The sequence below is a fragment of the Emydura macquarii genome, unplaced genomic scaffold, assembly GCF_026122565.2.
Source record: "Emydura macquarii macquarii isolate MOO-44397 ecotype Brisbane River unplaced genomic scaffold, CSIRO-AGI_Emac_v2 contig_2768, whole genome shotgun sequence".
NCBI lineage: Eukaryota > Metazoa > Chordata > Testudines > Chelidae > Emydura > Emydura macquarii.
This window is the reverse complement of record NW_027132905.1, coordinates 45,080,942-45,105,902: the sequence shown is the minus strand read 5'-3', so window position 1 is coordinate 45,105,902 and position 24,961 is coordinate 45,080,942. Positions and strand designations below refer to the sequence as shown.

The 24,961-nt window shown below is 50.2% G+C and overlaps 1 protein-coding gene across 2 annotated transcripts in view; it reads right to left on the bottom strand.

Moving 5' to 3' along the window:
* SPSB1 (splA/ryanodine receptor domain and SOCS box containing 1) overlaps window positions 1-24,961 on the bottom strand; it is a 72,946-nt gene that overhangs the window by 5,210 nt on the left and 42,775 nt on the right. Inside the window, exons 1-2 of one of the 2 annotated variants that reach the window (XM_067567337.1) lie at window positions 5,859-6,111; window positions 3,315-4,136 (exon numbers count right to left, since the gene is read on the bottom strand). In XM_067567337.1, the coding sequence (XP_067423438.1) occupies window positions 3,315-4,008 (694 nt within the window). In that variant the 5' untranslated portion in view covers window positions 4,009-4,136; window positions 5,859-6,111. Of the gene's footprint in view, window positions 1-3,314; window positions 4,137-5,858; window positions 6,112-24,961 lie in introns of those variants that run through there. The other variant, XM_067567335.1, reaches the window with a different exon arrangement.

Below are 24,961 nucleotides of genomic sequence, written 5' to 3'. Positions count from 1 at the left end.
TGCCTGCCCATTTCCGACCCTGCTACTGCTACCCACTGTACCAAGACTAGGCTCCAGCAGCCCCGTGTAGAGCACGTTACATCCTGGACGCGCTCCGACTGCAGCGGACACAGCACGGGTCAGCTTGCAGTGATGCGGTGTGTGTTGGGAAGTCCAACCCACAGCGGCTCACTGCTGGCTTCGGCCCTGTGGAGCTGAACTGTTTGGGACCCAGCTACCTGAGCGACTGCAGCTGGAGTCCCTTTTCTTAGCGGCGGGACACCATCGCCAAGAGCTCTCTAGTCAAATGCTTGATCCCCTGCCCTCCGGGGTTGGTCAGCCTTCCTGACACACACCAAGCCAGTCTGGTTCACTACAAGGAGGCTGGGAGGAAGCGGCTGCTACGGGGCAGTTTGGTTTTCAGGCAGCAGCTTTTAGTTGTGGAAGGCAGTGTACACAGAAAGACTTGACATTGTGCGTTCGATAGTTTAAGCCCTAGCATCCTGAAGGGGCACTCGATAGATGGAGATAAAACATCCTGCCTTTATCCAGCTTTCCCTATCTCTGGACCCCCGGAGCTTGTCCAAGTGAAGGGCTCTTGCCCATTTATTAGCCTGTAAAGTAACCACAGAGCATTCCCAGCCGGTGTCTCTGGCTGGCTCCTTTCAGATACAGGAGACTTGACAAGGTGATTGGCAGAGACCCCAGTGCAGACAAGGATCTGTCTTCATGTGTCATAAAGCTCAATTTAGGCCACCTCCAAATTAGACCCTTGTTTAGTGCTCCAATCCCTGCCCATCTGTTCCTGGATGTAATTTGAAGTGCACCTGTTTTGCCTTATCAACTTCCACATGGTTTGAGGCCTAGGGACCTAGGAGACAAACCATCCCAAAAACACTGCTGCTGGGTCAGCTGGGAAACCCACTCCAACAGCACCTGGAAGTGAGGAATGACAGCAGAGTTTTTGGTGAAGGGTCCTCAGCTGTGGAATTCTCCTTCCTGACGTGCAGGGCAAAGCTCCTCCATGAGCCCAGCATTTGCTTGACATGGGTCACAGCTGGGACGTTTTGCTGTGATGGGTACCAGGAGGGTCATTAGGGAGATCTCAGTTACTGTGCACGGAGAGTGAAGAGCTAAAAAAACTGGCATGCGTTCAGATATACTTACTACGCAGATGTCCCTCTAGTAAGTGTGACAGCTCCGCTTGCTACATACCCAACTGTACCATTGACCAGGTTTGCTCAGAGTTTCTGTACACTGAATTTGAAAGTCAAGAGACTGAACAGTAGGTGTTTACAGCAGGGCAAATTAGAAGAAGTGAGACTGTGCGTCTCATTCGTGCGCAGACGCACTCCAAGAATAAAATTGAAACAGGTGGGCCACATGCACTGGAGACCAGTTTCCGCAGTGTTTCACTCCAATGCCCGTGACTCAGCACTAGCTGGCCAGGAATACCCTACTGCACGTAGATTGGTTGCCAGGTTTGGCTAGACGATAAGCAGCACAAACCCCAAAGCTGGAAGATTACATCTCTGCGGTCCAACTTGGGTAGCAAAGACTAGGAGGAGTTTTAATGCAGAGTGGGAAAAAAAAACTCATTGTTCAAAACCATTGTCCCTTTTGGTCTATTTGTACAGCCCCTAGCACAACAGGATCCTACTCCATGAGCCCAGGAGAGTGGAGAACCACAGTACAAACCCCACCCATTGCTTTAATAGCTACAGAGGCAAGATGAGGCAAGTCTGCAGTATTATGCACTCACACTTGTTCTGCTGAAGTGAACTATCCTTTTTTAAATAATTCATGGGCTCTCCTACCCCATCTTTTAAACAAGGCTTTTCTTCAAGTCATTGTCATTAATGCTACACGAGTCAAGTCTGCAGTATTATGTTCTCAAGGGGCTCTGACATTGCCTTGGGTGCTCTTTGCATAGCTTCCAGGAAGCGTAAGTATATTTACCCCTAACACAGGAAGAAAGTATTTTGCAGCCCCTTGCAACAATACAGGACCAACCGATGCTCCTCTGGTGCTCGGGGTAAACACGCTGCCCTGTCCATACAAAACCAGACAAACTTCAGTAGCAGCAAATCGAGACAGAGCTGTTCCCCTGAGTGGACTAAGTCACATTTTGGTGCAATTGGAAAGCTCTGTCCCCAAGAGACAGATGGGCTTTTCCTCAGGACTGATTTGAACTTGGGAACCTGGGTGAGCGACTGCCACCCTGAGTTTACACTGAGCCATCAGAACTATGAAGGTTGTCCTGGCTACAATACCCACCCCCGCACAGTTTGACAGCGTTCTTCAGGCTTGAAGGGAAAAGGACTGGAAGCTAGTTGCTGAAAGGAAATATGTCTACATTCATGGCAGCACTGTGGGTGCTGCTGGATTGATTTTGCAGGATTGATTGAGCGAGACCGGAGACCCACTCAATCGATCTGGAAGTCGACTGCGTTAATCCACCCCCCCTGCAAAAAGAATAACGCTGCGTCGATGGGAGGTCATTTTCCCGTCGGCGCAGCATAGCGGGGACACTGTGCTACGTAGAAGTTAGCAAGTCGACAGGCGATACGCAAGCTACTCTATATAGCTTGTGTCTCTCCCGTCGACCGCCGCCCAATTTCACCGGAAGCGTAGACCAAGCCAGAGACCATGTTCCAATCCACCGACTGCGCAGCACCCCCACACACCTGCCTGCAGAACGAGTTTAAAACTTGTTCTCCTGTATAAGTGCATGCGGAAGAGATGTCACCCTTCAGGTAAAGGGTGCTACGGAGAAGCAACAGGATTTTGCCTGCTCCATTGGCCTAAATCCATAGTAAGGCACTTGAGAATCCGGTAGTAAGGAGGAGGAGAGCATCAGCTCTCCAGATGGGACTCCAGCCATCTGCGTTATGTCTAACAGTAGCAGGTGTCCTCTCTACACTGCTACCCAAAATCCACAGCTACCTCCCATACAGTCATCTAGTTACCACTGAACTGCTTTCCTAATCTGACTCACTGACCGTTGATACACAGTCAGACTGGTTTGGGTTTACCCTACTATAGGGACATAATCTGGCTGCCTGGTAGCTGCACCAGATCCGATCAGAAACAACAGTGCTCTTTCCAAATACAGCCCATCAGCAGAGACTACGGCTGGAAACCCCATCTTCCCCCAAGCCTACTAGGGCTGCTGCACGGACAGTCATGTCGGTTGGCACGAGCCAGTTTTCAAGTGCCTCGCTCACTGGCTATCGGGAAGGGAGTGCTGATATGTGGTTCCATCCCTTTAGCGGGGCTAGGAAGGTGTGCAGAGATCTGCACGGTCAGAACAAGCTGCAGAGGGTGATACTCACGGTCAAGCCCGTTCAAGTAGCGCATCCGTATTTCACAGTGCCCCCACACCGCGCTTACAACTGGATACAGTTTTTTCCCTTTAAGTCCCCGAAAAGCAACACCCATGTACTGGCCATCTACGATGAAGCTCAGGGTCCCGTCATCCATGTCCAGGACCACCAGGAAAGAGTCCGGCACAATGAAAGTCTCATCCGGTTCTAAAAAGGCAGGGTAGGTTTTACTCGGCTGGTTCTTTCCGTCATGGTACAGTCTATTCCGCCCAAGGTCCCAGCCCCAGGATTCATGGTTATTTCCTATCAGCGTTGTGTACCCTACGGAATGCAAGGGCGCGTCCGCCGTAGCAACCCCCACCACGGCGTGCGTGCCCCGCTGCCTCATGGCCCACGTGATCTGCCAGACGTGCAGTCCCCGCGTGTATCCAACTTTGCCTCTGATGGCATCTGTGCTCTGAGCCACCGGATGCCGGTGAAATATTAGTTTGTCGTCCTCTTTCACAAACACGTTCAGCGAGCGATCATCGTTGTTCCAGGAGTGCAGCAGCTGGACCTCGTACGAGACGGGAGGCATGTCCAATAGCAAATCCAGGCGCGTGGGCTTACAGTAGTCCAGCCCCTGGAGCTCCTGCTTCAGTGGCCTGTATGCAGGATCTCTCATATCCACAGTCTTTATCCCGCCAGTGACCTTCTGACCCATCTTGTGTTTCGATTTCAGGTATTTAGAAACTCCCAGGGCAAGCTCATCAATTACCCGCTCGCTGTCATTCAGCCCTGCAGAAGAGGTTGCTAGGAGACCTTGTCAAGATATGCACGGCTCAGTCTTGCCTAGTGGAGGGAAAGAACAACAAGGAGGGTTAAACATTAGCGCACAGCCTGGTAAAGAAGATTTACAGAACCAAGCTCACACCTTGCAAATGGGTTGGGTGGACGTGATTAAAACACAAACACTGAAGCTGTGGTTTTAACTTGTGCTACATAGACCGGGCCACCTGCAGTCACTGGACCACGCCAAAGCTTTTAGACACAGGGATTCTCTAATATGCAGCCTCCCCCTAGGTATCCCCGGCATTTAATCCCCAATCGCTTATGCTAAAGACTCTAACGTATGCTGCATACACCTGTACAAGAGTCACAGCCTTATACAAGGTAATGGCGGAGAGATGGCCCTGAATAGGTGACTGAGTTGTAGCAGATGCTGCTTCTAGCAAGCTTTTTAGCTTGATTTATCTCGGCCCCAACCTATACCCTCATGGACGCAAGCCACACAAGACAACCAGCCATTGCCAGGACCATCCACCTTGGTGTCTCTTTCCAGCTACTTGTAAAAGGCCCTGAAACCACATTTCAACTGGACAACAGTCAAAGCAATCTCTACAGTTGCCCAGAAAGGAGCCAAAACACACAAAGCATTTAATACTCTGCAATAAATAAATACATAAAATCCCTGAACCACCCTCGGCAACTACTGCAGCTATTTGAGCCCTCGTAGCAAAGCGATTCCCAGAGGTACGCCCAAGTTCGGATGGATTGAAGTGTGTTTAGCCCCTAGAAGGAACTCGCTCTCATCTGACTTGCAGGCTGAGGCTGCACGGGTGGGAGCACTGTGTTGTGCTGATGCTGAGCGTGCTTATTTGGACTTGGTTACTGAAGTTTAAAGACCAGGTCCAGGGATTACTGAGTATTCAGTATTTAACTTGCTCTTAGCGGCACGCGTCTCCCATATCCTGAGCCGCACGTCTTGTTTTGCAATTGGTAGGACTGAACCAGCCTTCAGGCAGAAGCAGTTGCTATTAAATCCTAAAAAGGTGGCTGAAATATTACTCTAGGGAGCAATAAAGGAGCAGGCGGTGTTTCAGTGGGTCTCCCTTCAGGGTTTTATTTCCTAACAACTGTGCTCTGAGGCTGAACCAGAGGACTTTATCCCAATCTGCAAAGAGGTCTAGTGCCTGCTGGGATATCACGGGGCTGGCAAAGCCTACTGTCTAGCACAGCACAGTATGCTACCATGCAGGCGTTTGGCACTTGGCATCCCACTCGCTGGTCCAGCAAGGGCTGCAGAGGAAGCACTCACTCACATAAGGTGGGGAAGTGATTTGCACGGATTTCCCTGGAGTAGCTGTAGCGGGCCAAGGGAGTCAGATCCAGCCTTCCTTGGCTGGCTGCCGTAGTGACAAGGCTCTTGGGGTGGGAGGGAATCCTCTGGGCTCTAAGCACCCCCTGGAGAAAAGATTACACAATGCAAACACAGGCGAGGTTGGCTCATGGTTCTGGTACAGCCACGAACAGCTTTTCCTTCAACTCAGCATTGAAACCCAGCTCCTGAAAAAGCTTTAAACATGGCTACTTCCCAATAGCAATAAAGTTATTGCAGTGATCACACAAGGGAGAGGCCAGGCAATAAGGAAAAGCCCCAGATTGTTACAAACTGGTTGCAGAACAACGGGCAGAGTTAAAGCGCACAACCTCCACTGTGACAGGCCTGGAAAGGGAACTCTGCCCCTGACCTCCGGTACTTCCCAAGTCCAGCCCCCCCATACCGTGAAGTACCTTGGAGCTTTGCAAAGCTGAAGCAGCAGGCAAACAGGCTCGGCCCAGCCTTCGGAGGCCCACATTCCAGCAACGCTTGGCAGCAAAGCTCCCATTTAGTTACTGGAATCCAGACAGCAGTTACAAAAACCCTCCTTGTAATGTTTCGTCTCAAATTCTCTGCCTCAGTTGGGGCAGCTCCTCTTCCCAAGGAGAGGGAAGCAGACCAAGAGTCCGGAGAGAGGAGAAAGATTCCTTTGCATAGTTTAACAGTTTCCTTCCAAGCTTCAGACTCATTTCAAGACGAGCCTATCTGCTTCTAGAGACCAGCTACCTTCATGCACCGCTCTGTGGCATTGCGTCCACCCAAGCAGCTCTGCTCTCACTCAGCTACACAAGCAGCCCTCTGTTTATGAGCCGCCAGGGCAGGGGCAGCTATTAGGAAAATAAAAATATGGGAGGGGAGGGAGCTAGCTTTCTAAGAAAAAAGTGTTATTTTAACATTTCCTGGAGTGAGGCAATCACCCAGAACTCCGGCCAGCTACAGTCACAACAGTTACTCATGACCAGGACCTCAACTGGTATGGAAAAATTCATGGAGCGTGAATCAGATCTTGTATTTAAAAAAAAAAAAAAAAAAAAAAAAAAAAAAAAGTCAGGGTACCGGACAAAAGTGGCAGCACTTCGAGCTAGTGCCAGTGGGAGAGGGGTGTAATGTGCATTGCAATCAGCATGGACAGACTGATCCACTTCCCCTAAGCTTTATGCTAACAAGGTTGCTGAGACACACAGGTGCCCGTGGCCAAGCATTTGGTTGCAGCAGTTCTGTGGCTGTTTGGAGAGTGTGCTAAACCCGAGCATTTATTTTACACACGCACTTTGTCACGTTTCCTGAGACCCAAGTTCCAGCTCCAAGAAATTAACTACACCGCAGCACAGCTGGCATGTTACACGCATAAAGGATCCCTGGCCCAGAAGATCTCATGCATTCTCTATACCTTTCACCGGTGAGCTAAACGTCAGACGTTTGGGAGGCGCACTCTTAGGGAGAAGACCTCTCCCAACCTCCCCATCAATCCTGCTTTAGTTATTAGGAAAAGCGGCTGCCTCTTAGAACAGCTTGTTTCCATGTTCAACCCATTTTCCGCTACAGTTTTGCGCAGGCTGCCTGTTTCACCATTTTAGAGACAGTGTCCATGAAACAGCAAGTCAGTATTCTACACCTCAAGTGCTATCTTGGCTTTCTTCAGGGACCTCTGATGTGTCCCCCGAAGGGCAGAAGTGGTTTAACAACTCCAGTCCTGTAGACCAGGCTGATAACACTGGTAACAAAGAACCTGAAAATGGAGGATAATTATTGTAAGTTAGACACCAGCACAGGGGCACCCAAAAGACAAGCTAGGGAATGTGCATGGAATGGTTATGTCACACTCCAGCATTTGCTGACTGGCTAAGCAGCCAAGCATAAATTGCAGAATAATCACAGTGATGTTCCCCTTTCTTTGGGCTCAGTGTTCCTCTTTAAAACAGGCACCTCATTCTTCCCAGGAATCTCATTCCACTTCACTCCAACAAGTGGCATTCTTGATTAACCTGCAGATATTTAGGTCCCTGATCACTGCCCTCCTGAACACACCCATCCACCCCCTTTCCTGGGAGCAGACAGCTCTTGCTGCATTTACTTTTCCTCCCCATTTTCAAGCTTCAGGGGCCTAAATCTGCAAGTTGGGGGCTCAACTCCCTACCTATCCTAGGTATGGGGGTCCTTGATTTCAGAAGCTAAAGGCCAACTCTGAAATCGCAGGATAGGGGCAGAGATTTGAAGCTGGGCCTCTCAGCAGATGGTGAAAATTCACTGTAGTGGAAGAGATCCTGTTCAGAGATGTATCTCCCCACAGCAACACTAGAGTGCTTGACCGTAGCCAGGATTTTGGAAGAACTCAGCATTAGTCACTTACCCAGACTAGGAAACCTCTCACAGTTGTCTAGAGTTTGAGGCCATTCAGAGTTCTTATGATAAGGAAGAGCCAAAGGGGCCAGCTGACATTTCAAAGAGCTACTGCACTGGGATTCAGAGCAACTCAGCAAAGCATTAGCGCTACGACACATCTAGAAGTCCAGAGACAAATTCAGCTGCCAGCAATTCTGACAAAGACAAGGATCTATCTGACCGGCATGCATAGGGTTGGGAAGGAATTCCCCCCCCAGTCAGACTGGCAGTGACTATGGGGTTCGAAAAAGAATTAGAGAAGTTCATGAGAGGAGAGGTCAATGGCTATTAGCCAAGATGGTGAGGGATGCAACCCCATGCTCTGGGTGTCCCTAAACCTCTGACTGCCTGAAGCTGGGACTGGACGACGGGCTGGATCACTCGATAATTGCCTTGTTCTGTTCATTCCCTCTGAAGCCGCTGGCACAGGCCACTGTCGAAAGGCAGGATACTGGGTTAGATGGACCATTGGTCTGACCCAGTACGGCCGTTCTTTGTTCCTCTGCAGTGTGGGTCATTTACTGGGTATATCTCACTTAAATCAATTCTCTGCCACTGCAGGGCCTCAGGCACCGGTGCACCTTGGTCCCTCCTTGTCTCTCCCCATGGGCTGAATACTACGGTCTAATTCCAGTTTGGTGTGCGCATGCTGGGTGGTGTTGGTGACCGGTGATACACAGGAGGCCAGACTAGAGCTGATGGTCCTTTCTGGCCTTAAAACTCTATGATGAAGGATCAAAACACAGGCAGAAGAGGAGATGCAGAGATTTCCCCCCAACTCAATACTGTCCACTTGACAGCAACACAGGAAGTTACAACCCACACAATCCAGCCTGCCGAAGTGAACATGTCTCTGGTGCAGACCACTTTGAAGAGTAGAGGGTACTTCTGCACTCTGCTAATGAGCACACAACAGCCCATTTCCCAGCCCCATCTGTGCAAGTGCCAGCACCACCAGACTCCTGTACTCGTTATCGACAGAAGCCTTTCATACACTCATTGTCTTTGACCTGACCTGCACTTGGGAGTAGCCTCGATTCAGCAATCTTTTACTGCACTCATGCTAATCCGCAAGCGTAGCTGGCTCTTCCCTCTGCTTGCCACTGTGTGGAGCTCAGAGAAAGGTTGGACTCTACATACAACAGCGACACTGAATCTAGCAAAGGATTTCAAGGACGGAACAAGAGCACCAAATAAAAGTACAGTTGCTTGTGGGTTTAGGATTTGTTGTGATGCATCACAACATATACCTGTCACATCAATCAATCAATGCACCTTGTGCCCTGCACAGCCACTGCTTCAGAAATGGGGTAGATGTGTCGCAAGAGAGAAAGGCGCTTCCAAGTTTGTGAGGGCATCAGCTCTCACTCCCAGCTGAAAGAGCCTCACCCACCTCTGGATGAGAGCGAGTTACTGCCTGCCTTCATTACTTTTCTTTCCTGAGGCAAAGAACGAGGGAGCTAACCAGGTCCAAAGAGCAAAGAACTTTACTAGATTAAACAATACAGCCAGGTCACAAGAGAGAAAAAGGTTGGGTTGGGAAGGAACCAAAAGGAGCAGCGAGAACTGAACACAAAAAAGGGGCTTCTAGAGGGACAGACTGGATAGTGTCCATGTAACACAAGGAAATGCTATTTAACCTATGCTCCAAGGTGCCTGGAAAACGTGGCTCCTTTATAGACTGATAGGATCAGGCAGAATCCCTCAGCACTGTTGGAGGGATTGATGAACACCGTGCAAACTGGTATCTAGTTATAGCCAGTAACCCTAGTTGAGGAGAACCACCTTTGACAGGATTTATTCCCTACATCCCAACAGGATTTTAAAACAAAATCTGCATTTTTAAGATAAAGCATAGCAGCCACCAGCAAGGGCAAAGCAGATCAGAACACAGTTCTGCTGTGCAAACAGCTGTGTCCAGAGGACTGGACTCCTGTACTAGTAGAGTGGTGGCTTACCTATCTGGGAGCGCAGAGCTATGCATTAACTTGCATTACAGACCACTCGGCATGGGACACAAGTAGTCCTAGAGGAAAACAATCATAAGCCAAGCACTTAAAACCACAAATCTTTCACCACAAAGATTTTTTGGTATCTATAAAGGTGCCGGTCTCTTTGGCATTTATGCATTGGAAGACCTCCAGTGCACAAGCAGCCTATGCTTGCTGGATTTCTGCACTGCTCTGTATGCAGTACCCCCATTTCGCCCCACAGTTTTAAATCCCCATTTTGCTCCTATGCTATTCTGGTTTTATTCTTAACTTTACAGATTTAAGAGCTTTGGAGACAACACCAAAAGAAAGGTGTCCGTCTCTCAGCAATGATATCCACAGCTATTAGGAACAAGCAGGCAACTTCACATGGAACAGACACATACGTCAGGTTCCAAAACAAATGATGTCGACAAGTGGTCACAGAGGAGATCATGAGACATTTCTCCATCAAAGGCTTTAACACCCCTGAAGAACAGCAGGGGACATTGTTTCAATCACACAGACAGTGCAAGAATAGCTGCAGCAAATGGAAGTGCAGACAGGAAACAGGGTGTCCTACCTAGAAAGCATATCCTCTTGGCATCTTCTCTCCTGGAGGGAAATGCTGCCCCAAAGAAAGTCTACCAGGCTCCACCACTGAACACATCCGACTCCTCTTCCCACCTCTCCACCCAAATAACTTTTGTTGTACCAAGAGTCAAGGTCATGCACATGTTGCCCCACTCACCTCAGACACACCCCCCCTTCGCCCTCTTCAAAGGGACACCACCTTTCATTTTCAGGTCATCCTGCTCTCAGCTCAGCTTCCCAGGCATGGAACACCTCCCCTAATCCAGCCCCATTCTGTGACCACCCTCTCCAAGGCCTATAATCCTCACCCTCGCCACTGAAGCATTAGCTGATGCAATGAATCATCACCAAAATACTACACGTAAGATGTCGAGAAGCAAGGCTTCACCTTCCCGTTCATAAACCCCACCCCTTCCCATCGCTTCCTGCTTTGGCAATTTAGGCCCATCCAGACTACAGAGAGCTCATGTCAGAAAGCCACTGATGACCAGCTGAGTTAACTGACAATGCTGACCATGATCTAATCCTCACGCCTTGCTCGTGGGCAGCACCACGTCAGCCAACTCCTCCATTTATATAGTCTCGTTCCAACAGGGAAACGTGGTGTAGTCTAGGCAAGACTCAAGACTTGCTCCATTGCTTTTAGTTTCTTTTTTATTTGTTTAAAAGCATTTCCTCGATGGGTCTAGAAGTTTTGCAACCATTTATACAAGGTCCGAGAACAAAATTCTACTACTCTCCAGACAGTTCGCGAGGAACCCCACAGATTCACATACACATCCCACCCACCCCACCCCTCAACCTGCTGTGCTCGCCACGTCTGGAGCCGTGCACTACGCCATGACCGTTCAACCTGGGCTGTCGGAACAAGCAGGAGGAGGAGTTTGCAGGAACAGGGGCCCTCACCCAAAAGATCATCCCACCACCCTCCCTGCTCCGGCTAAAGCTAGCTGGCTGTTCAAACTGCCGTGCTATCACACAGAGAGGTCACTGCAGGTAGCCACATGCCAACCCACGTGGGGTTTTAAAGGTCAACGCCAACAACTTTTAAACTCCATCCAGAAGCTAAGTGGAAGGCAATGCAAGTCTGTGGAGCATCAGCACGTGCGGTCTCTGCATGATGCAGGGACTTAGTGCTGGGAGCTTTGCGAAGAGGTCCAGAGACACTGCTGGTGCCCTTACCCCAACCTCCCGCCCCGAACTGTGGTTATCAAGTTAGTGGTAAGCCTGCCCCAAGTGCGCCACGCTCCAGAGGGTTAAAGCAAATATGAAAAAATACATCAAGGAAAAAAGCAGAACCTCTCCCCACTTGGTTTGTCCTTGTCATATGCAGCACTCTGGACCAAGCAACGGTGCCCAACACAGAAGCAGCCAGGGCACAGGGGCAGAGGAGAAGAGACAGGAAATGTTAGACAGGAAAGAGACTCCAGTGTGGACACTTATGATGCACTCATTGTGCAGAGCCTAACAGCAGAGCCGTACTGGCATCAGCACAGACAAAGGAAATCAGTTCCTTTTCAGTTACAAACACTGCAGAAAGGGAAGAGCCAAAGGTGCCTCCAGCCAGCTACGAAAGATTTTGGATAACAGAAGCTGCAAACCACGCACAGCTGCTCTGAACACGCTGAGCTGCAAAGCAACTGACGCCACCTCACAGGACACCAGACACTCAGGCCCCAGCATGCTTTTCTCCCTTCCCTAGCTTCCCATGTCAGTTTTGCTCTGCATCTGTTCGTTCGATGGAGAGTTTACGCTGGCTTGCTTTCTTCCGACAGCATTTCCACTGCGTTTCTAAGGGGAAGAGGTCAGGCATCTATAAAGCACCCAGAGCATGATGGGGGCTTTACAGATCTGGAGAAAGTCAGAGCCCTGCCGCAGAGAGCTTAGGAGCCAGAGACACCATACAGAGAAGGCAAGAGAGGGGATGCCGTGCACGACCACTTAACCACGCATGTGAGATGCGCCCCCCCGCCCCCTTGGGTCCCAGAGCACGGGCTCAGGCGTCCAACACAGCAATTTTATAGCCCCACAAGCCCACATCAGCTGACACGGGCCAGCAGCAGGTGTCTGATGGCAGCCTAGACATGCCCAAAGGGCTCCTTTAATACAAAGACAATAGTCCTGCCTTCTCTCTCAGTGCCGTCTTAAAACACAAACCCTGTCAGGCTGGACTGAAAGCACAGTCAGCTGTAGCAGTACTTTGAGCTGAAGGGAGAGCACACCTCTCAAGTTCCCCTGTGAAACTAGTGCAGCTGAAATCCGCAGAACAGTTAAGCTTTGATCTCACACACAACCAGGACGGCAGATTCTCTTAGATCTGATTTCTGCTCATGCCAAGCGTTACCAGCAGAGCATTTTTATTCTCAGTACTCCGGTCCGCTCTCACAAAAGGGGATCAGAGGGAGACTGGGGACACGCCATCCTGCTGGTCCCCCAATGCACGGACACCCCCTGCACTCAGAGCACCTCCTCTGGCCCTGCTCCTGCAGTTAACGATTAATCAACGCTTTGGAACAGCGAGCTCACCTACCTTCCAGAAGGCGCCTTTGTCTGCTGCCCTGGAAGCTAGTCTGCACGTAGCAAGCCCTTGTCAGCCCTCGAACAAGCTACTTTGGCAGCTGCTAAGTAGCACCCGAGGACCGCTGCATTAGTAACACGGTTTACGTGAGTTTTGAAGAAGCGAGTGTTGCAAGTCAGCCCCACCAGGGATGGGCAGGCACAATCATCGCTGCCTAACACCAGTTTTGGGCAATGGTTGCCGCCCCTCTCCAGTCTTGCTTCACACACACCACAAAAAAAAAAAAAAAAAAAAAAAAAAAAAAAGGTCACACAAGGGGGCAACTTCCCGCAACCCCACCCACCAGCAAAGGCAGTTTGAGTTGGAAGGTTCAGTTGCTGGAAGGGCCGTTATGGTCCTCCTGCAGAAAGTGAAACTGCTTTCCTCCTGCTCTCACAAGCTAAGACAATCAAAGAGAGATGGCATGTGTCCTGGCAGACAGATTGCACAAGAAAATCCTCCTCCAGAACAGAGCCCCCCCCGACAAGCCGCTGGATTCAACAGATCTGCAGGGGACAAGGAGAGCAAGCCACTTTCCAGCCTAACAAAGCAGTACTCTGCCAAAGCAACGGGGGCAACCCATGTTCCTAAGTCAAGATTCTTCTACAAAGTTGTGGGCCCCTTTCCTGCAGTCTTCCGCAGCTACTGCTCAGTGCTTCTAGATGCTAAGTGACCATTGCACCTACCCTCCCTCCCCCAAGAGGGGTCTCCATTACAGGTACCAGGAAGGGTAACTTTTCAGAAAGAGGGCAAAGGAGAAAGACACTTCATGGCACTTCTGGAGCAGCTGTTTTACAAGATGGAATTTTCTGGAAACCCCTCCCCAGGAGATGTAGGATTCTCCCAGCAGAAGCTTTACAAAAGCAGTGCATTTTGGGTAGCAAGTGAAATGCGATGCAGGCATCTCATGCGCTGTGGTTCATTTTCAAACTGTTCAATTCTCCAAGGGAACAAGCACACAGCAAGAATTTTAGAGCTGGGAACTTGAATGAGCCAACACCCCCTCGCTTCCATAGAGGTCTCCAGAAAAACCACATCACTGAGGAGCCACCTATAGCAATCCAACTCCCTTGGCTAAATTTCCACTGTTGCCCTACCCAATACAGCCAGGAAGCTCTGCAATTAGCAACAAGGAAGTCTTGAAGCACCTCTGTGAGCAGGGAGGAGATGGAGAATTCATACATTTCAAACCACTGATCATCTAGTCTTAACTTTTATATAACACAGGCCAGAAACCTTCCCCCAAATAATTCCTATCTTAAACTTCTAGTCAACAGATTCTGCAGTTCCATGGTCATCAGGAGAGTTCTGCACAGCTGCCAATATCAGCAGCACAAGACACTTGCTTTGTTGAAGGTTTGTACTCAGGAAAAGTACTCTGGGATGATTTAGTTGGGGTTGGTCCTGCTTTGAGCAGGAGGTTGGACTAGATGACCTTCTGAGGTCCCTTCCTTCCCTAATCTATGATTCTATGCAAATAGTCCTGGAAGAAGGGGATTTCCTGCTCCTGCCCGAGATGCTTCCCTGAATTATACAGGCCATCTGCAAGCGTCAGTTAAGTGAAACTCCTGGGTCCAATGAGCATAATCTGCATTGGCAAGTGGTCTCAGACAGGCCAGGTCATATCTTAAAAGATTTAAGGGGGAAAAAGTCTGCTCCCACATTACAGAAAGTTTAGTGGATGTGCCAAAATGGTCATTAGATTGTCTGCAGCAGCTCTCTGAAGATAACACGTAGATTCCTTGCCAGCTGCAAATCAAGCAGCACATACAGACACAGCATTTTCTCAAGGCTCTTAAAAATAGCCTGCTTAAGTGAAGGCAGATTCCAGCCATTCCCTCCCCACAGCAATGAAATCTACACGAGAGGGACAGCTAAGTTTCAAAACAGTGTAATTTTTAACATTGCCACCGCCAGCCCAGGGCTCCATCTCATCTGGCAGCCTACCTCCAACACTGGCCAACAACACAGGCTTTTCAGAAGGTGGTGATCTAATCCTTGCAATGCCCTATGTATAAGCAGGTTTTTTCTTAACTATCCCCCACTCCAGTCAGTCAGTGGGTGGCTTTGGCCGCAGAGTATAGGAGATTCTAAAACTTGCATTTATACAAAAGCTTGTTCAAGCCCTGAAATTCAGCTCACGCAATTTCACGGCTTTCAAAGTCACAGTTTTCCCTCACTCTGTCCCATTTATGACAATATCCGCTTGGGGTTTAAGCATCAAGTGTAGTGCCACAGACACAGCTGACAATGGGATGGGTTTGTATCCTGTCAAGTGCTGCCATGACAGCGACACGGGTTCTTTCCAGGTGAGTGTCTACATTTCACGGCACCTGCTTCTCAAATGCGGCACATTAGTTCTCTCTCCTTCGATAGAGCAGGACTGGCACAATGCCAGAAGGCAGGATTCCATTTTAATGGTCCTCAGGCCAACCAGCACCAGCTGCCTGATCAGAAAAATCAGAAAAGATACACACATGTTGCCACAAGCTATAGCTCCACCTGTAACCGGATTCCCCCCCCCTCCCTCTACTCCTGGCTCCGATCTGCCACAAGATCTAGGCCAAATCACTTCTCTGAGCATCCGTTTCTCCCCCCCCACCTGTCTAACCTATTTTGCCTGTGGGCTCTGTAGGGCAAGGACCGTCTCACTGTGTCCAGTGCCAAGCACAAGGATCCCATTTTGGGCATCTCCAGGTCCTACCATGATAATCCTTTGGTGGCCGGGGGGCGAGGGAGAGGAGAACCAGGAACAAAGGTTAAGTGACTTGTTGAGTGTCTCAGCAGTGCCATTTGCAAAGCCAGGAATAGAAACAGAACTCCCAGCACATTCCCCTCTAACCCTAAGGCCCAGGGAAAAGCAGCTCTGCAGAATGAGTTCTGGGGAGCAGATTTATGAGCGCCAAGGTCTAGCAGGCACCTTAAATAGAGAGAAGAGGGGAATCAGGACGTGGGGATGCTTCAGCGAGTTGGCCATAGCCAGGTCACTGAGTAGGTTTGCGCTGTAAGTAGCAGCAGGATCCAAGTCAGCTGGCAAGTGAACTATTAGAGATCATCTCCCCAGGATACAGCCCCGACAGTTTAACATCGCATTAAAACCGACAGCACTCTGGCGGGGATGTAGTGCAGTGGGAATTTTAGCGAAAGCCCCTTCCCATGTCCCCAATTCGCAGCTGCAGCCCTGACCTTCCCCACACCTCTCCCCTTTGCTCCTCTCCAACATCCTGCTGATCCACAGCATTTGGCGCCAGAAAGGCTGTTTTGATCAGCTGCTAGCGGTATTGTGTGTCACAAGAATTCCAAGGCAGCCTTACAAAGCAAATAAGCTTCTGTTTCCAGGTACACTTAAAAAGAGTCTGAACCACCCGGAGTGCCACAAGCCAGCCTGTCCCAGGTCCTGACGACGGGCGCTGGAGAGAGTTAACCCGACCATCTGTGCATGGCTCCGTCTGAAGCTAGCAGTGTGTACGGATGGATTACAGACATACCTTCTTTTTATGCAAGGGTTGCAGACAGGCTAGATCAGGGACGTTGCTGATGATGATCATATGTGGTGAGTTAGAGCCTTTGCTCTGAACTCCAGATAGATTCTTTTGGAGGAAATAGCACAAAGTTGTGGTCTGGCAGATACGTCAGTACTGAGACGGCACCTGTACATTGTGTTATGCATGGATTTTCCTGCCCAGTATTTCTCCTCTGGATCCACGGCTAGGCCAAGGAAGCAGAAAGGCCCGCATGTGGAGCATCCCAGCAGTTACACGTCCAAGAGGGAAGTCCGGAGGTACAGAGAGAACAATGTGTTCTTGCAATAATTAAGTATTTACGCAGAGCTGTTCCTCTGCAAAGTGCTTTGCAAACATGAGTCATCAGCACTCCCCTGCTGCCGTGTAAGCATTTTACAGATGAGGAAACTGAGTCACAGATGTGACGGGCCCCAGTGCCAGTTGCAACGTCTGTTGGTGTGGCAACCGAGCCACGTTCTTCAGTGTAAAAGGGACACAACTGACTGTTTCAGAAAGTAGATTCACTAGATCAAGCATCTGCCCACGACAGGAGAACAAAGCTTCAGAGCGTCTGAGCTTGCGTCATTTGCCATAGTTTGTCAAAAGGCAGGAGTAGGGGGGCCAGGAGCTCCCGGCTCTGTGCTTCTTAGACGAGTGGTTTTTTTTTTTTAAGCCCTTTGTGGACATTTAGCCACATCACAGAGCTGATGCAGCGGCTCGTCTCCTCAGCCGGCGCGCTGAGGTAAATTAGGAGGGCGCAGCGTCTCCTAGGACCGAGGCTCATTGGCAGAGCCAGGTGGAAAGACGCTGACAGACGGTCAGCAGCACCCATGCCAAAGTCAACACCATGTACAATGGCATCTCGGAGCAGACTCGGGGGAGGAAAGCTGATGGACTAAAACGACGGACAGAGTGCAGTACTTTCTTCTGACGGGCCCAGGCATTTCAGAACCCTGTAGCTCTGGTTTCTTACACCTACACAATATTTCCAGTGCCCATACCTGGGTAAGGATTCAAGAAACACTTGCCAGTCAGCATAGAGTGGGCACAGAGCCGGAGGGGAGAGACACGGACACTTCACCTCTACTTGGGCCTCTTTCCAATTCCTTCCACCCCTGCATACCTGCCCCCCCGTTTCTGACATGAACGCTTCTAACGCTACCAGGAGCTGGAAAAGCTCGCACATGCCTCTCCCACAAGGACGCACCACGGCTCAGCAAGGGTTGTGCCAGGCTTGGCTTGCGTTACAGCTAGCAAAAGATCCCAAGCCACAGTTTAGCAGTGCTGGAAAGACTGGTTTGGGCAGCTGGGAGATTGCAGTGAGAGGCACCAGCCATGCCGTCATCCATGTTATGTAATAGAGCTTTGTCTTTTACCACCTGTCTTCAGCAGCCTCTCCCACTTTTTACAAGCTGATCTTTCCTCCCTCATCCCCCCCCCAACCACCTTCTGACACACTCTTTCTCCTCAGCGCCCAGGACAAGTCTTGCTTTCAAGTGACGCTTTTTCACTAAGAGGGTTTCTCTGGTTGCAGACGCTGCGTTACGGTTCTGATCCTTCGTTACTCTGTCCTCAGACTGGAAGCTCTTTGAGGCAGGGGTTGTCTGTTTTGTATTTGCACTGCACCTTGCCTCATAGGATCCTGGTCTGTGACTGGAGCTCTGAGGTGCTGCTACAACCCCACAACAGCATTATCCTGTGCACGGCTGCCCCACCTCACAGCAGATCCTCATAGCCTAGACCTGTCCAAACTAACAACTCACATAGAGACCACTAGGTTAATACCAATTGCATCAGGTCTTGACTACAGCAGACAGGCCTGACACACAGGGCCCCAAATGGGGGATGGGGGGGGGGGGGGGGGGGAAGGGTACACTTTACCAGGGCCCAGAAGCCCTGGTCGGCCCGACCCAGGCTGCAACCTCCATTACCATGAGGAAAAAATGTTTCATGGCTCATGAGATTGTACGTATGGGATGAGGGATTGTGGTATGTGTGGGGGATGGGGCCCTTGTTACAAGTTTATACTGGGCCCAAAAAAATTATGCTCGGGCCCTGCTGACACACCCGGATGGTGACCCCCTGTACGTGAAGTGGGCAAGAGGCTGATCCTTTGGGGCCACCCCAAGTTCCCACTGCTACTTCTGGGGTGGTACACCCAAGCCATCAAGAAAAAGTTGACACATCACTGGGTTTACTGAAAATTGGTAGTCTAGTTCAGAGTCGCTGTTCTGACTTGGAAAGCTTCAGGTGCCTCTGAGTAAAGGGGCGCTTAGCAGTAGGTGGGTAGGTTTCCTATCAGTGGCCCCCACCCTGACAGTTTTTTTTCTTGTCACTCCTGTCCAGAACACAGCCCAGTTGGAAAAAGTGCAGTATCCGGAATGGCTCTCGGACCTGCTCTTTTGCGGGACCCACATGTTAAGATGGGCAGGAGACAGAAACAGCAGGAGACTTTGGATGGAATAAAGATTCAAGCAGCTCTGTAGCAATGGAAAGCTAGATGGATAATAAGGGGAGGGCAGAGATGCACCCCCTAAATTAAAACAGTTGTATCCTTTTCCATAGTTACAGGGCAGCAAGAAGACAGAGGGCTCAGGTTAGCCGCAGTTCCCACGTGTTGAACTGTTCCATGCCTGGTCTTGGGAGCTTCTTAACATCTGGTGCCTTCTACACCTCCCTCAACACAGATTCCTCCCTCCGCCCAGTAAGAAGTGTCTAGCTGATTAACCGCTCCCCACATCAGGTTTTTCTGAACACAGGAGCCATAACATCACGGGACAGACTGCATTTCAAAAAGGTATTTCCTCTGCTATTAACCCACCATAAATTTAAAATAGCAGATGTTTACCTTTGGAGCTGTTTGTGTTAAAGAAACCCACATAATCCTAAGCCAAACCAAGTTCCTCTTACACGTCCAGAGCTCCAGAGTCTAATTTGTTCCCGCTTTACTTATTCATAGCTCATGCAGCCGTTCATACCGCCTGTCTGTCTAAACGACCTTCTTTAGCTCTGTGTCACTAGTTGGACAAATCACATCAGTTTGAGACAGTGGGGAAGGGAAGGAAAGAAAGAAAGAAACTTGAGAGTGTCTACCACTGTCCAGAGTTTCCGTTCCCATATCAGAAGCTGTTTTCTGCTGAGACAGCACGACTGGCCAACAAAACAAGCCATCAGGACCAAGGTTTTCGTAACAGAATTCTCCTTTTCTCTCGAAGCCCGTTAAGAGTGAGTCACTGTGGTTTAAATGGTAGCAGCAGCTGCGCTGGTGGAAGAAATCCATGTTAAAGTTGTACAACCGCATCTACCAAAGCTCCCCTCCCATCCTTCTCCAAGCAACAGGGTGGCAGACGGACGACGGCTTGAAAGCCCAGGAGACTGGGACAGGAGCAGCAATTGTAGTAGGGTGGTCAACCAAGCACCTTCTGCCTAAGGACAATCACAGCACAGACAGTGGTGAAACTTAAGGCTCCCACACCACACTGCTCTAGCCTCCCTTGCAGTGGCAGGACTAGCTAATAGCGACAGAGGAGTTTAGTCTCCATTCTGTTCCGTCCTCAGCTATCTGCCATGCCAGCCAGTCAAGGTGGACGCCCAGGGTATGTCTACACTGCTGCAACAAAAACCCGTGACACGGAGCCTCGGAGCCCAGCTCCCCTGACTCGAATTCGCCAGGCTCTAGTTCGCAGTGTAGACATTCAGGCTTGGGCTAGAGTCTGAGCTCTGAGGCCCCCGCCACCGGCCTTCCCTTTGCAGGGTTTCAGAGCCTGGGCTCCAGCCTGAGCCCAAAGACCTACACTACAAATTTTAGCCCTACAAGCCCACGTCTGCTGACCTAAGCCTGCTGCAGCCACCCCGGGGGGTTTTTATTGCAACACGGGTGTATCTCTAGTGACAAGACCTAGAGAGAAGTCACTCGCTCATTTCCACCCAGACCTCTGAACAGCAGCTGCTACTTGGGTGGATCTGAACTAGTAACCAAGACATGCAAGACTTTTCCAGTTACCAGGGTCTTGCATGTCTTGCACTCGGACAACTAGAGAGCAGAGGCGGGCTCCCCCTCGCGTCTCAGCATCCTAGGAAATTCATCTCCTTCCCTTACAAAAAAGGGCCAAACAAACGAAGGTGCATTCCACACCAGCACCCCAGCCACAAGGTCAGGTCCCAGCAGCGCAGTGACACCGATCCTACAGTGTTCTGATCATCATTAGCCAGGACAAGACTAGAACCCGGGTCTCTTCCTTTTTGCCTGTTGTAGCCACAACCGTCTGCTAATAAGCCGTGCCAGGGGTCAGCGTAGCTCTAAAGACCGGCCTGCAGAACAAAGCAAAGAGCGCTTTCACTGTTAATGCCTTGTTTTGCCTTTGTTATCACTTGCTTTGAGAACACAGCAAGTTTGTCAGGGACTGAACAAGGCAGCCTAGCACAGGACAGGCCTCTGATCCCCAGGACAATCTGTGCTAGTCAGCCACTGGTGGGAAGGGAGGAGAAGGGGAAATCAAAGGTTGGAAAGGAGTGAGTTTGCACATACATACACTGAACCTACAGGGCCGGACAGATAGATACTTGGAAGAGAATGTTTTTGTGCTCGAGTCAGAAGCTGCTAAGCCTCCTGAATGTGTGGGTGGAGGCTCAGGGAGCTAGGTGCAATTCCATATGACCCAACTACCTTTACACCAGTGGTGAGCCTCCTGTTAGCTGGGGAAAAGCCCTCCCCTTTAAGATTTCAGCTGCATTTGGCAGATGCCCTGAACACCCAAAGCAAGGGGACCAAAAAAAAAAAAAATTTAAAATACTTAGTTTCCAAGTTAAATGCTTCACACAGTGTCATTACCAAGACGTGGGGATCTTGCAGAGGATCCACGATTCCAGAAATATAGCACAACACATCTAGAATACAGGCAAACAAACTGCTAGCCTGGAGGCTCCATCCAGCATGGCACGGAAGTCACCACTAAGCCAGGGTCTGGAGAAAGGCACACGTTATGCAAGCCTCTTCACTGTTCTGCTTTAGGCACCTTAATTCTGGCCCAGATTCACATCAGGGACTCAGGTATATGGGATAGCCAGACAGAACATTAGCCCTTGTCTACACCACGTTAGCTCAACGTAAGTCACCTTGTGTTGCGCTAGTTGTGCATGGGTCTATGCTTAAATTTGGCTCTCACTGACATAAGCTCTCCATTACGCCAACATAGTAACACCACCTCCCCCAACAGCTCTGAGTCAGGGTCCACGTATTAAGGTTGACACAGCACAATCGTGAACACTGTTACCTATGGCAACCCACACAGTCAGCCTGCAGCTGTCCCACAACGCCCAGCACTAGCCACTGTGGTCACAACTGTGAACTCCACCACCCAGGGATCACAGAGATTGGAAGCCTCCCCCCACTTAAAGCCCCACAAACTTTTGAAAGGACTCTTCCTGATCACCCAGCTGGACGAGCACACCGACTCTCCATTGTTGTGTGCAACTGCCCAGTTGACCCTGACCTCCACCAGCTCCAGATGTGCTCCGGCTTGGAGAAGACCGAAGCTATTGGATCTCCTGGGCCGGTGGGGACAAGAGGTTGTGCAAGCACAGCGATGGACCAGTTATAGAAACACGGACCTCTACAAGCAGATTGCATAGGGGATGCAGGAGAAGGGACCAGTGGCAGTGTCATGTTAAAGCAAAGGAACTGCAGGAGGCCAGGGAGGCTAACAGTTGATTTAGTGCCAGGCTGCAGGCCTGCCCCTTTTTCAAAAAGCGGCATGCCACACTTGGCGGAGGACCTCTCCGCACACCACAGTGGATACCTGCGGGAAGCCCAGGCCACAGACCCCTGAAATGAACAGCTAGGATGAGGAAGAGGTGGAGGAGGAAGAAGATGAGAATGCGGGCCATGAGACTAAACGATCCTGTTATGCTGCGGGCCAGGACCCGTTTGAGACTCCATCACAGTCCAGTCAATTGGGCATGGGTGAGCCCGATGCGGGGGAAGGAACTTCGGGGAAGCGTATAAATGTGTTTCTCATTACAGTGATGGCACCTCCAAGTCAGCGGGACACAGCTATTGACTTCTCATTCATTCACTCGTACTAGAAGAGGTATTGGTACAACAAGGAAGTAGCGTTACCTGCTTTTCATTGCCCTGTACAGTTTGGGGGGGGGGGGGGGGTGTCCTGTGGTGCAGCCAAGGATTCAAGGGACATGTGTACACACAGAGATCTCTCGATGAAACTTTCCCGGCGGTACTCTGCAATCCTTTCCCCAAAGGTTTCTAGGGATGGCAGTCTTATTTCTTCCTCTGCAGTAGGATGCTTTCCCACGCTGATCGGCGATTCCTGCACTGGTGCCTGCTGAAGTTAACGGGCTGGCAGCATGCGGGCATGGCCAGCTCCAGGACGTCAGCAGCAGCTGTGCTCTCTGGGCTTTCGTTACCCTCAGGAGTGAGATTTCAGCTAAAACCACCGCCACCCGCGGGAAATGAAGCCGGCGTTCAGTGCCACGGGCCGAGAATTATCGTTTTATTCAACTGAGCAATTCCCTCCTCATTTCCCTCAGCCCTGACCAGCCACTCACCAGGGCTGGAGCAGAGAGAGTGGGGCTATGGACAAGCACTCTGAAGCAGAAGTGTCAACAAACAGGCCCTGTTTAAAGTTTCAGGAGTGCAAGGGAAGGGAGCTCAGACTCCTAACTTTCACTTTCGGTCGTGACTATACAGACAACGGTGCCTCTGTTTTGGTGCAGCCAAAGGGTTTTCTCCTCCACCACATCTGCAGAACGCCTGAGCCAGATAAGGAGGAGAAAGGGGGCCCCAACATGTTCGGCGAGGTCCCGCAAGCCAGTGCTGCATCAGACCATGATCAGAGACCCTGGAGGATGAATACTGTAGACTGTATGGAGAAGGAAAGAGCAGGCAGGAGAAAGGCCCAGAGGTTGGAGGGGGAGATGCACCAGGACACAATGGGGCTTCTTTGATGGCAAACACAGATGCTGCAGATTCTTTGGGACCTACAGGTTCAAGAGTCCCAGGCTCATCTCCCTTCGCAGTCCATGGAGAACTCCAATATAGCACCTTCCTACCCTTACCACTCCACATCGGGGAACATTAAGGACAACCACAGCTTCACAGACCCTGACCTGTGAGTATCACAGTAGATGTGCATGTAACTAAAAACAGACATGCATGTTCCTTCCTCTTCTTTAAGCTCTGTTCTATAAACTGGTTAAGGTTTTAATCAATTTGCTTTTAACTTGCACAGAATTTTTTCACGTGGCTTTGTTACTCAATAAAACTCTTTATTAGTTCCCAACACATGCTGCAGGACAACTGGGGGTACTTGTGATTGCACACTTTGATACAACACAGGATCAGTGACAGTGTAATCCTCATACATGGACAGCAAGCATCACAAAACCACAGGGTGCACAGTGTGTTACATTCATACATGTGCACCGACCACCCCAAAATTCCTAACAGGCCCCCACACTGAGTGCCAGGCAGAACACAGAACACTGCCATGCATTACTGTGGCTTGCTGTTAAAAGTGCTCGTCCAAATCCTCCCTGAGCCACACAGCTCCACGCCGAGCTCGACAGCCCTGGTATTCGATTGTTCGAACTCAGCAGACAGCTGCTCCATCTCCGCCCTCCACCCCGGTGGCAACTTTCCCTCCTTTGCTTCACAGATATTATGCGGCACAGAGCAGGCAGTTATAACCACTGCGATATTTTTCTAGTTGAGATTTCTCTCAAGACAATTCCACCTTACTCTCCATTAGGCAGCTTCATCCTTCCACCTCCGCTAGTATTGCATTCAGGGAAGCCACATCTTCAGTGCTCAACTGACTTTCCCTACAGAGCATTTCCCTCCTCCACCTTCTGGTGTGCTCTGCTTTGGCTGCAGACAAAAGGAGCCTTCCACTGGCTTCTGCAAGCAGCAGCATGACTGGAGTGGTGAACATGCACTTCTGCTTGCTAATGCACAGCTGGGGGCGTTGCCAGTCCAGCCCTTAGACAACTCTAGCAGAGGCAGAGAAATGGTTTGGTGCTGGGAGCAGCTGGGCAAGATTCAAGTTAGATGAGCAGTAAACGTGTTCCGACAGCAGCTATGCATGCACGGGCAGAGCTCCGTCTCCTCTGGATGGAAAATCCCTTACAATTTTCGAGTTGTTTCAATAATACTAAGGCTGCTAAACTGCAACCTCCTCCTTCCTCTTTCCATTTAAAATGTTTTCGCCACGTCACAAGCTGTTAACGAAAGAGCAGAACTCCCCGACCCCATGAAGCACTATGTTACTCAGCCTCTTCCATTAAGGCTTTGTTGCATCTGATGCATAGCGATAGTAAATGTTTCTCCAGCAGGGAAGTCTCTGCCAGAGGGGAAGTTATGGCGAGGATGCTTGAGCCAGGTCTACACCCTGAAGAGTTGGGTCGGCACAGCTACATCCCTCCATGCACAAACCTCCTCCGAGCCATGCAGTTAAGCCCAACCTCATCTCTGGGAAACATCTTCCATTGCCCAG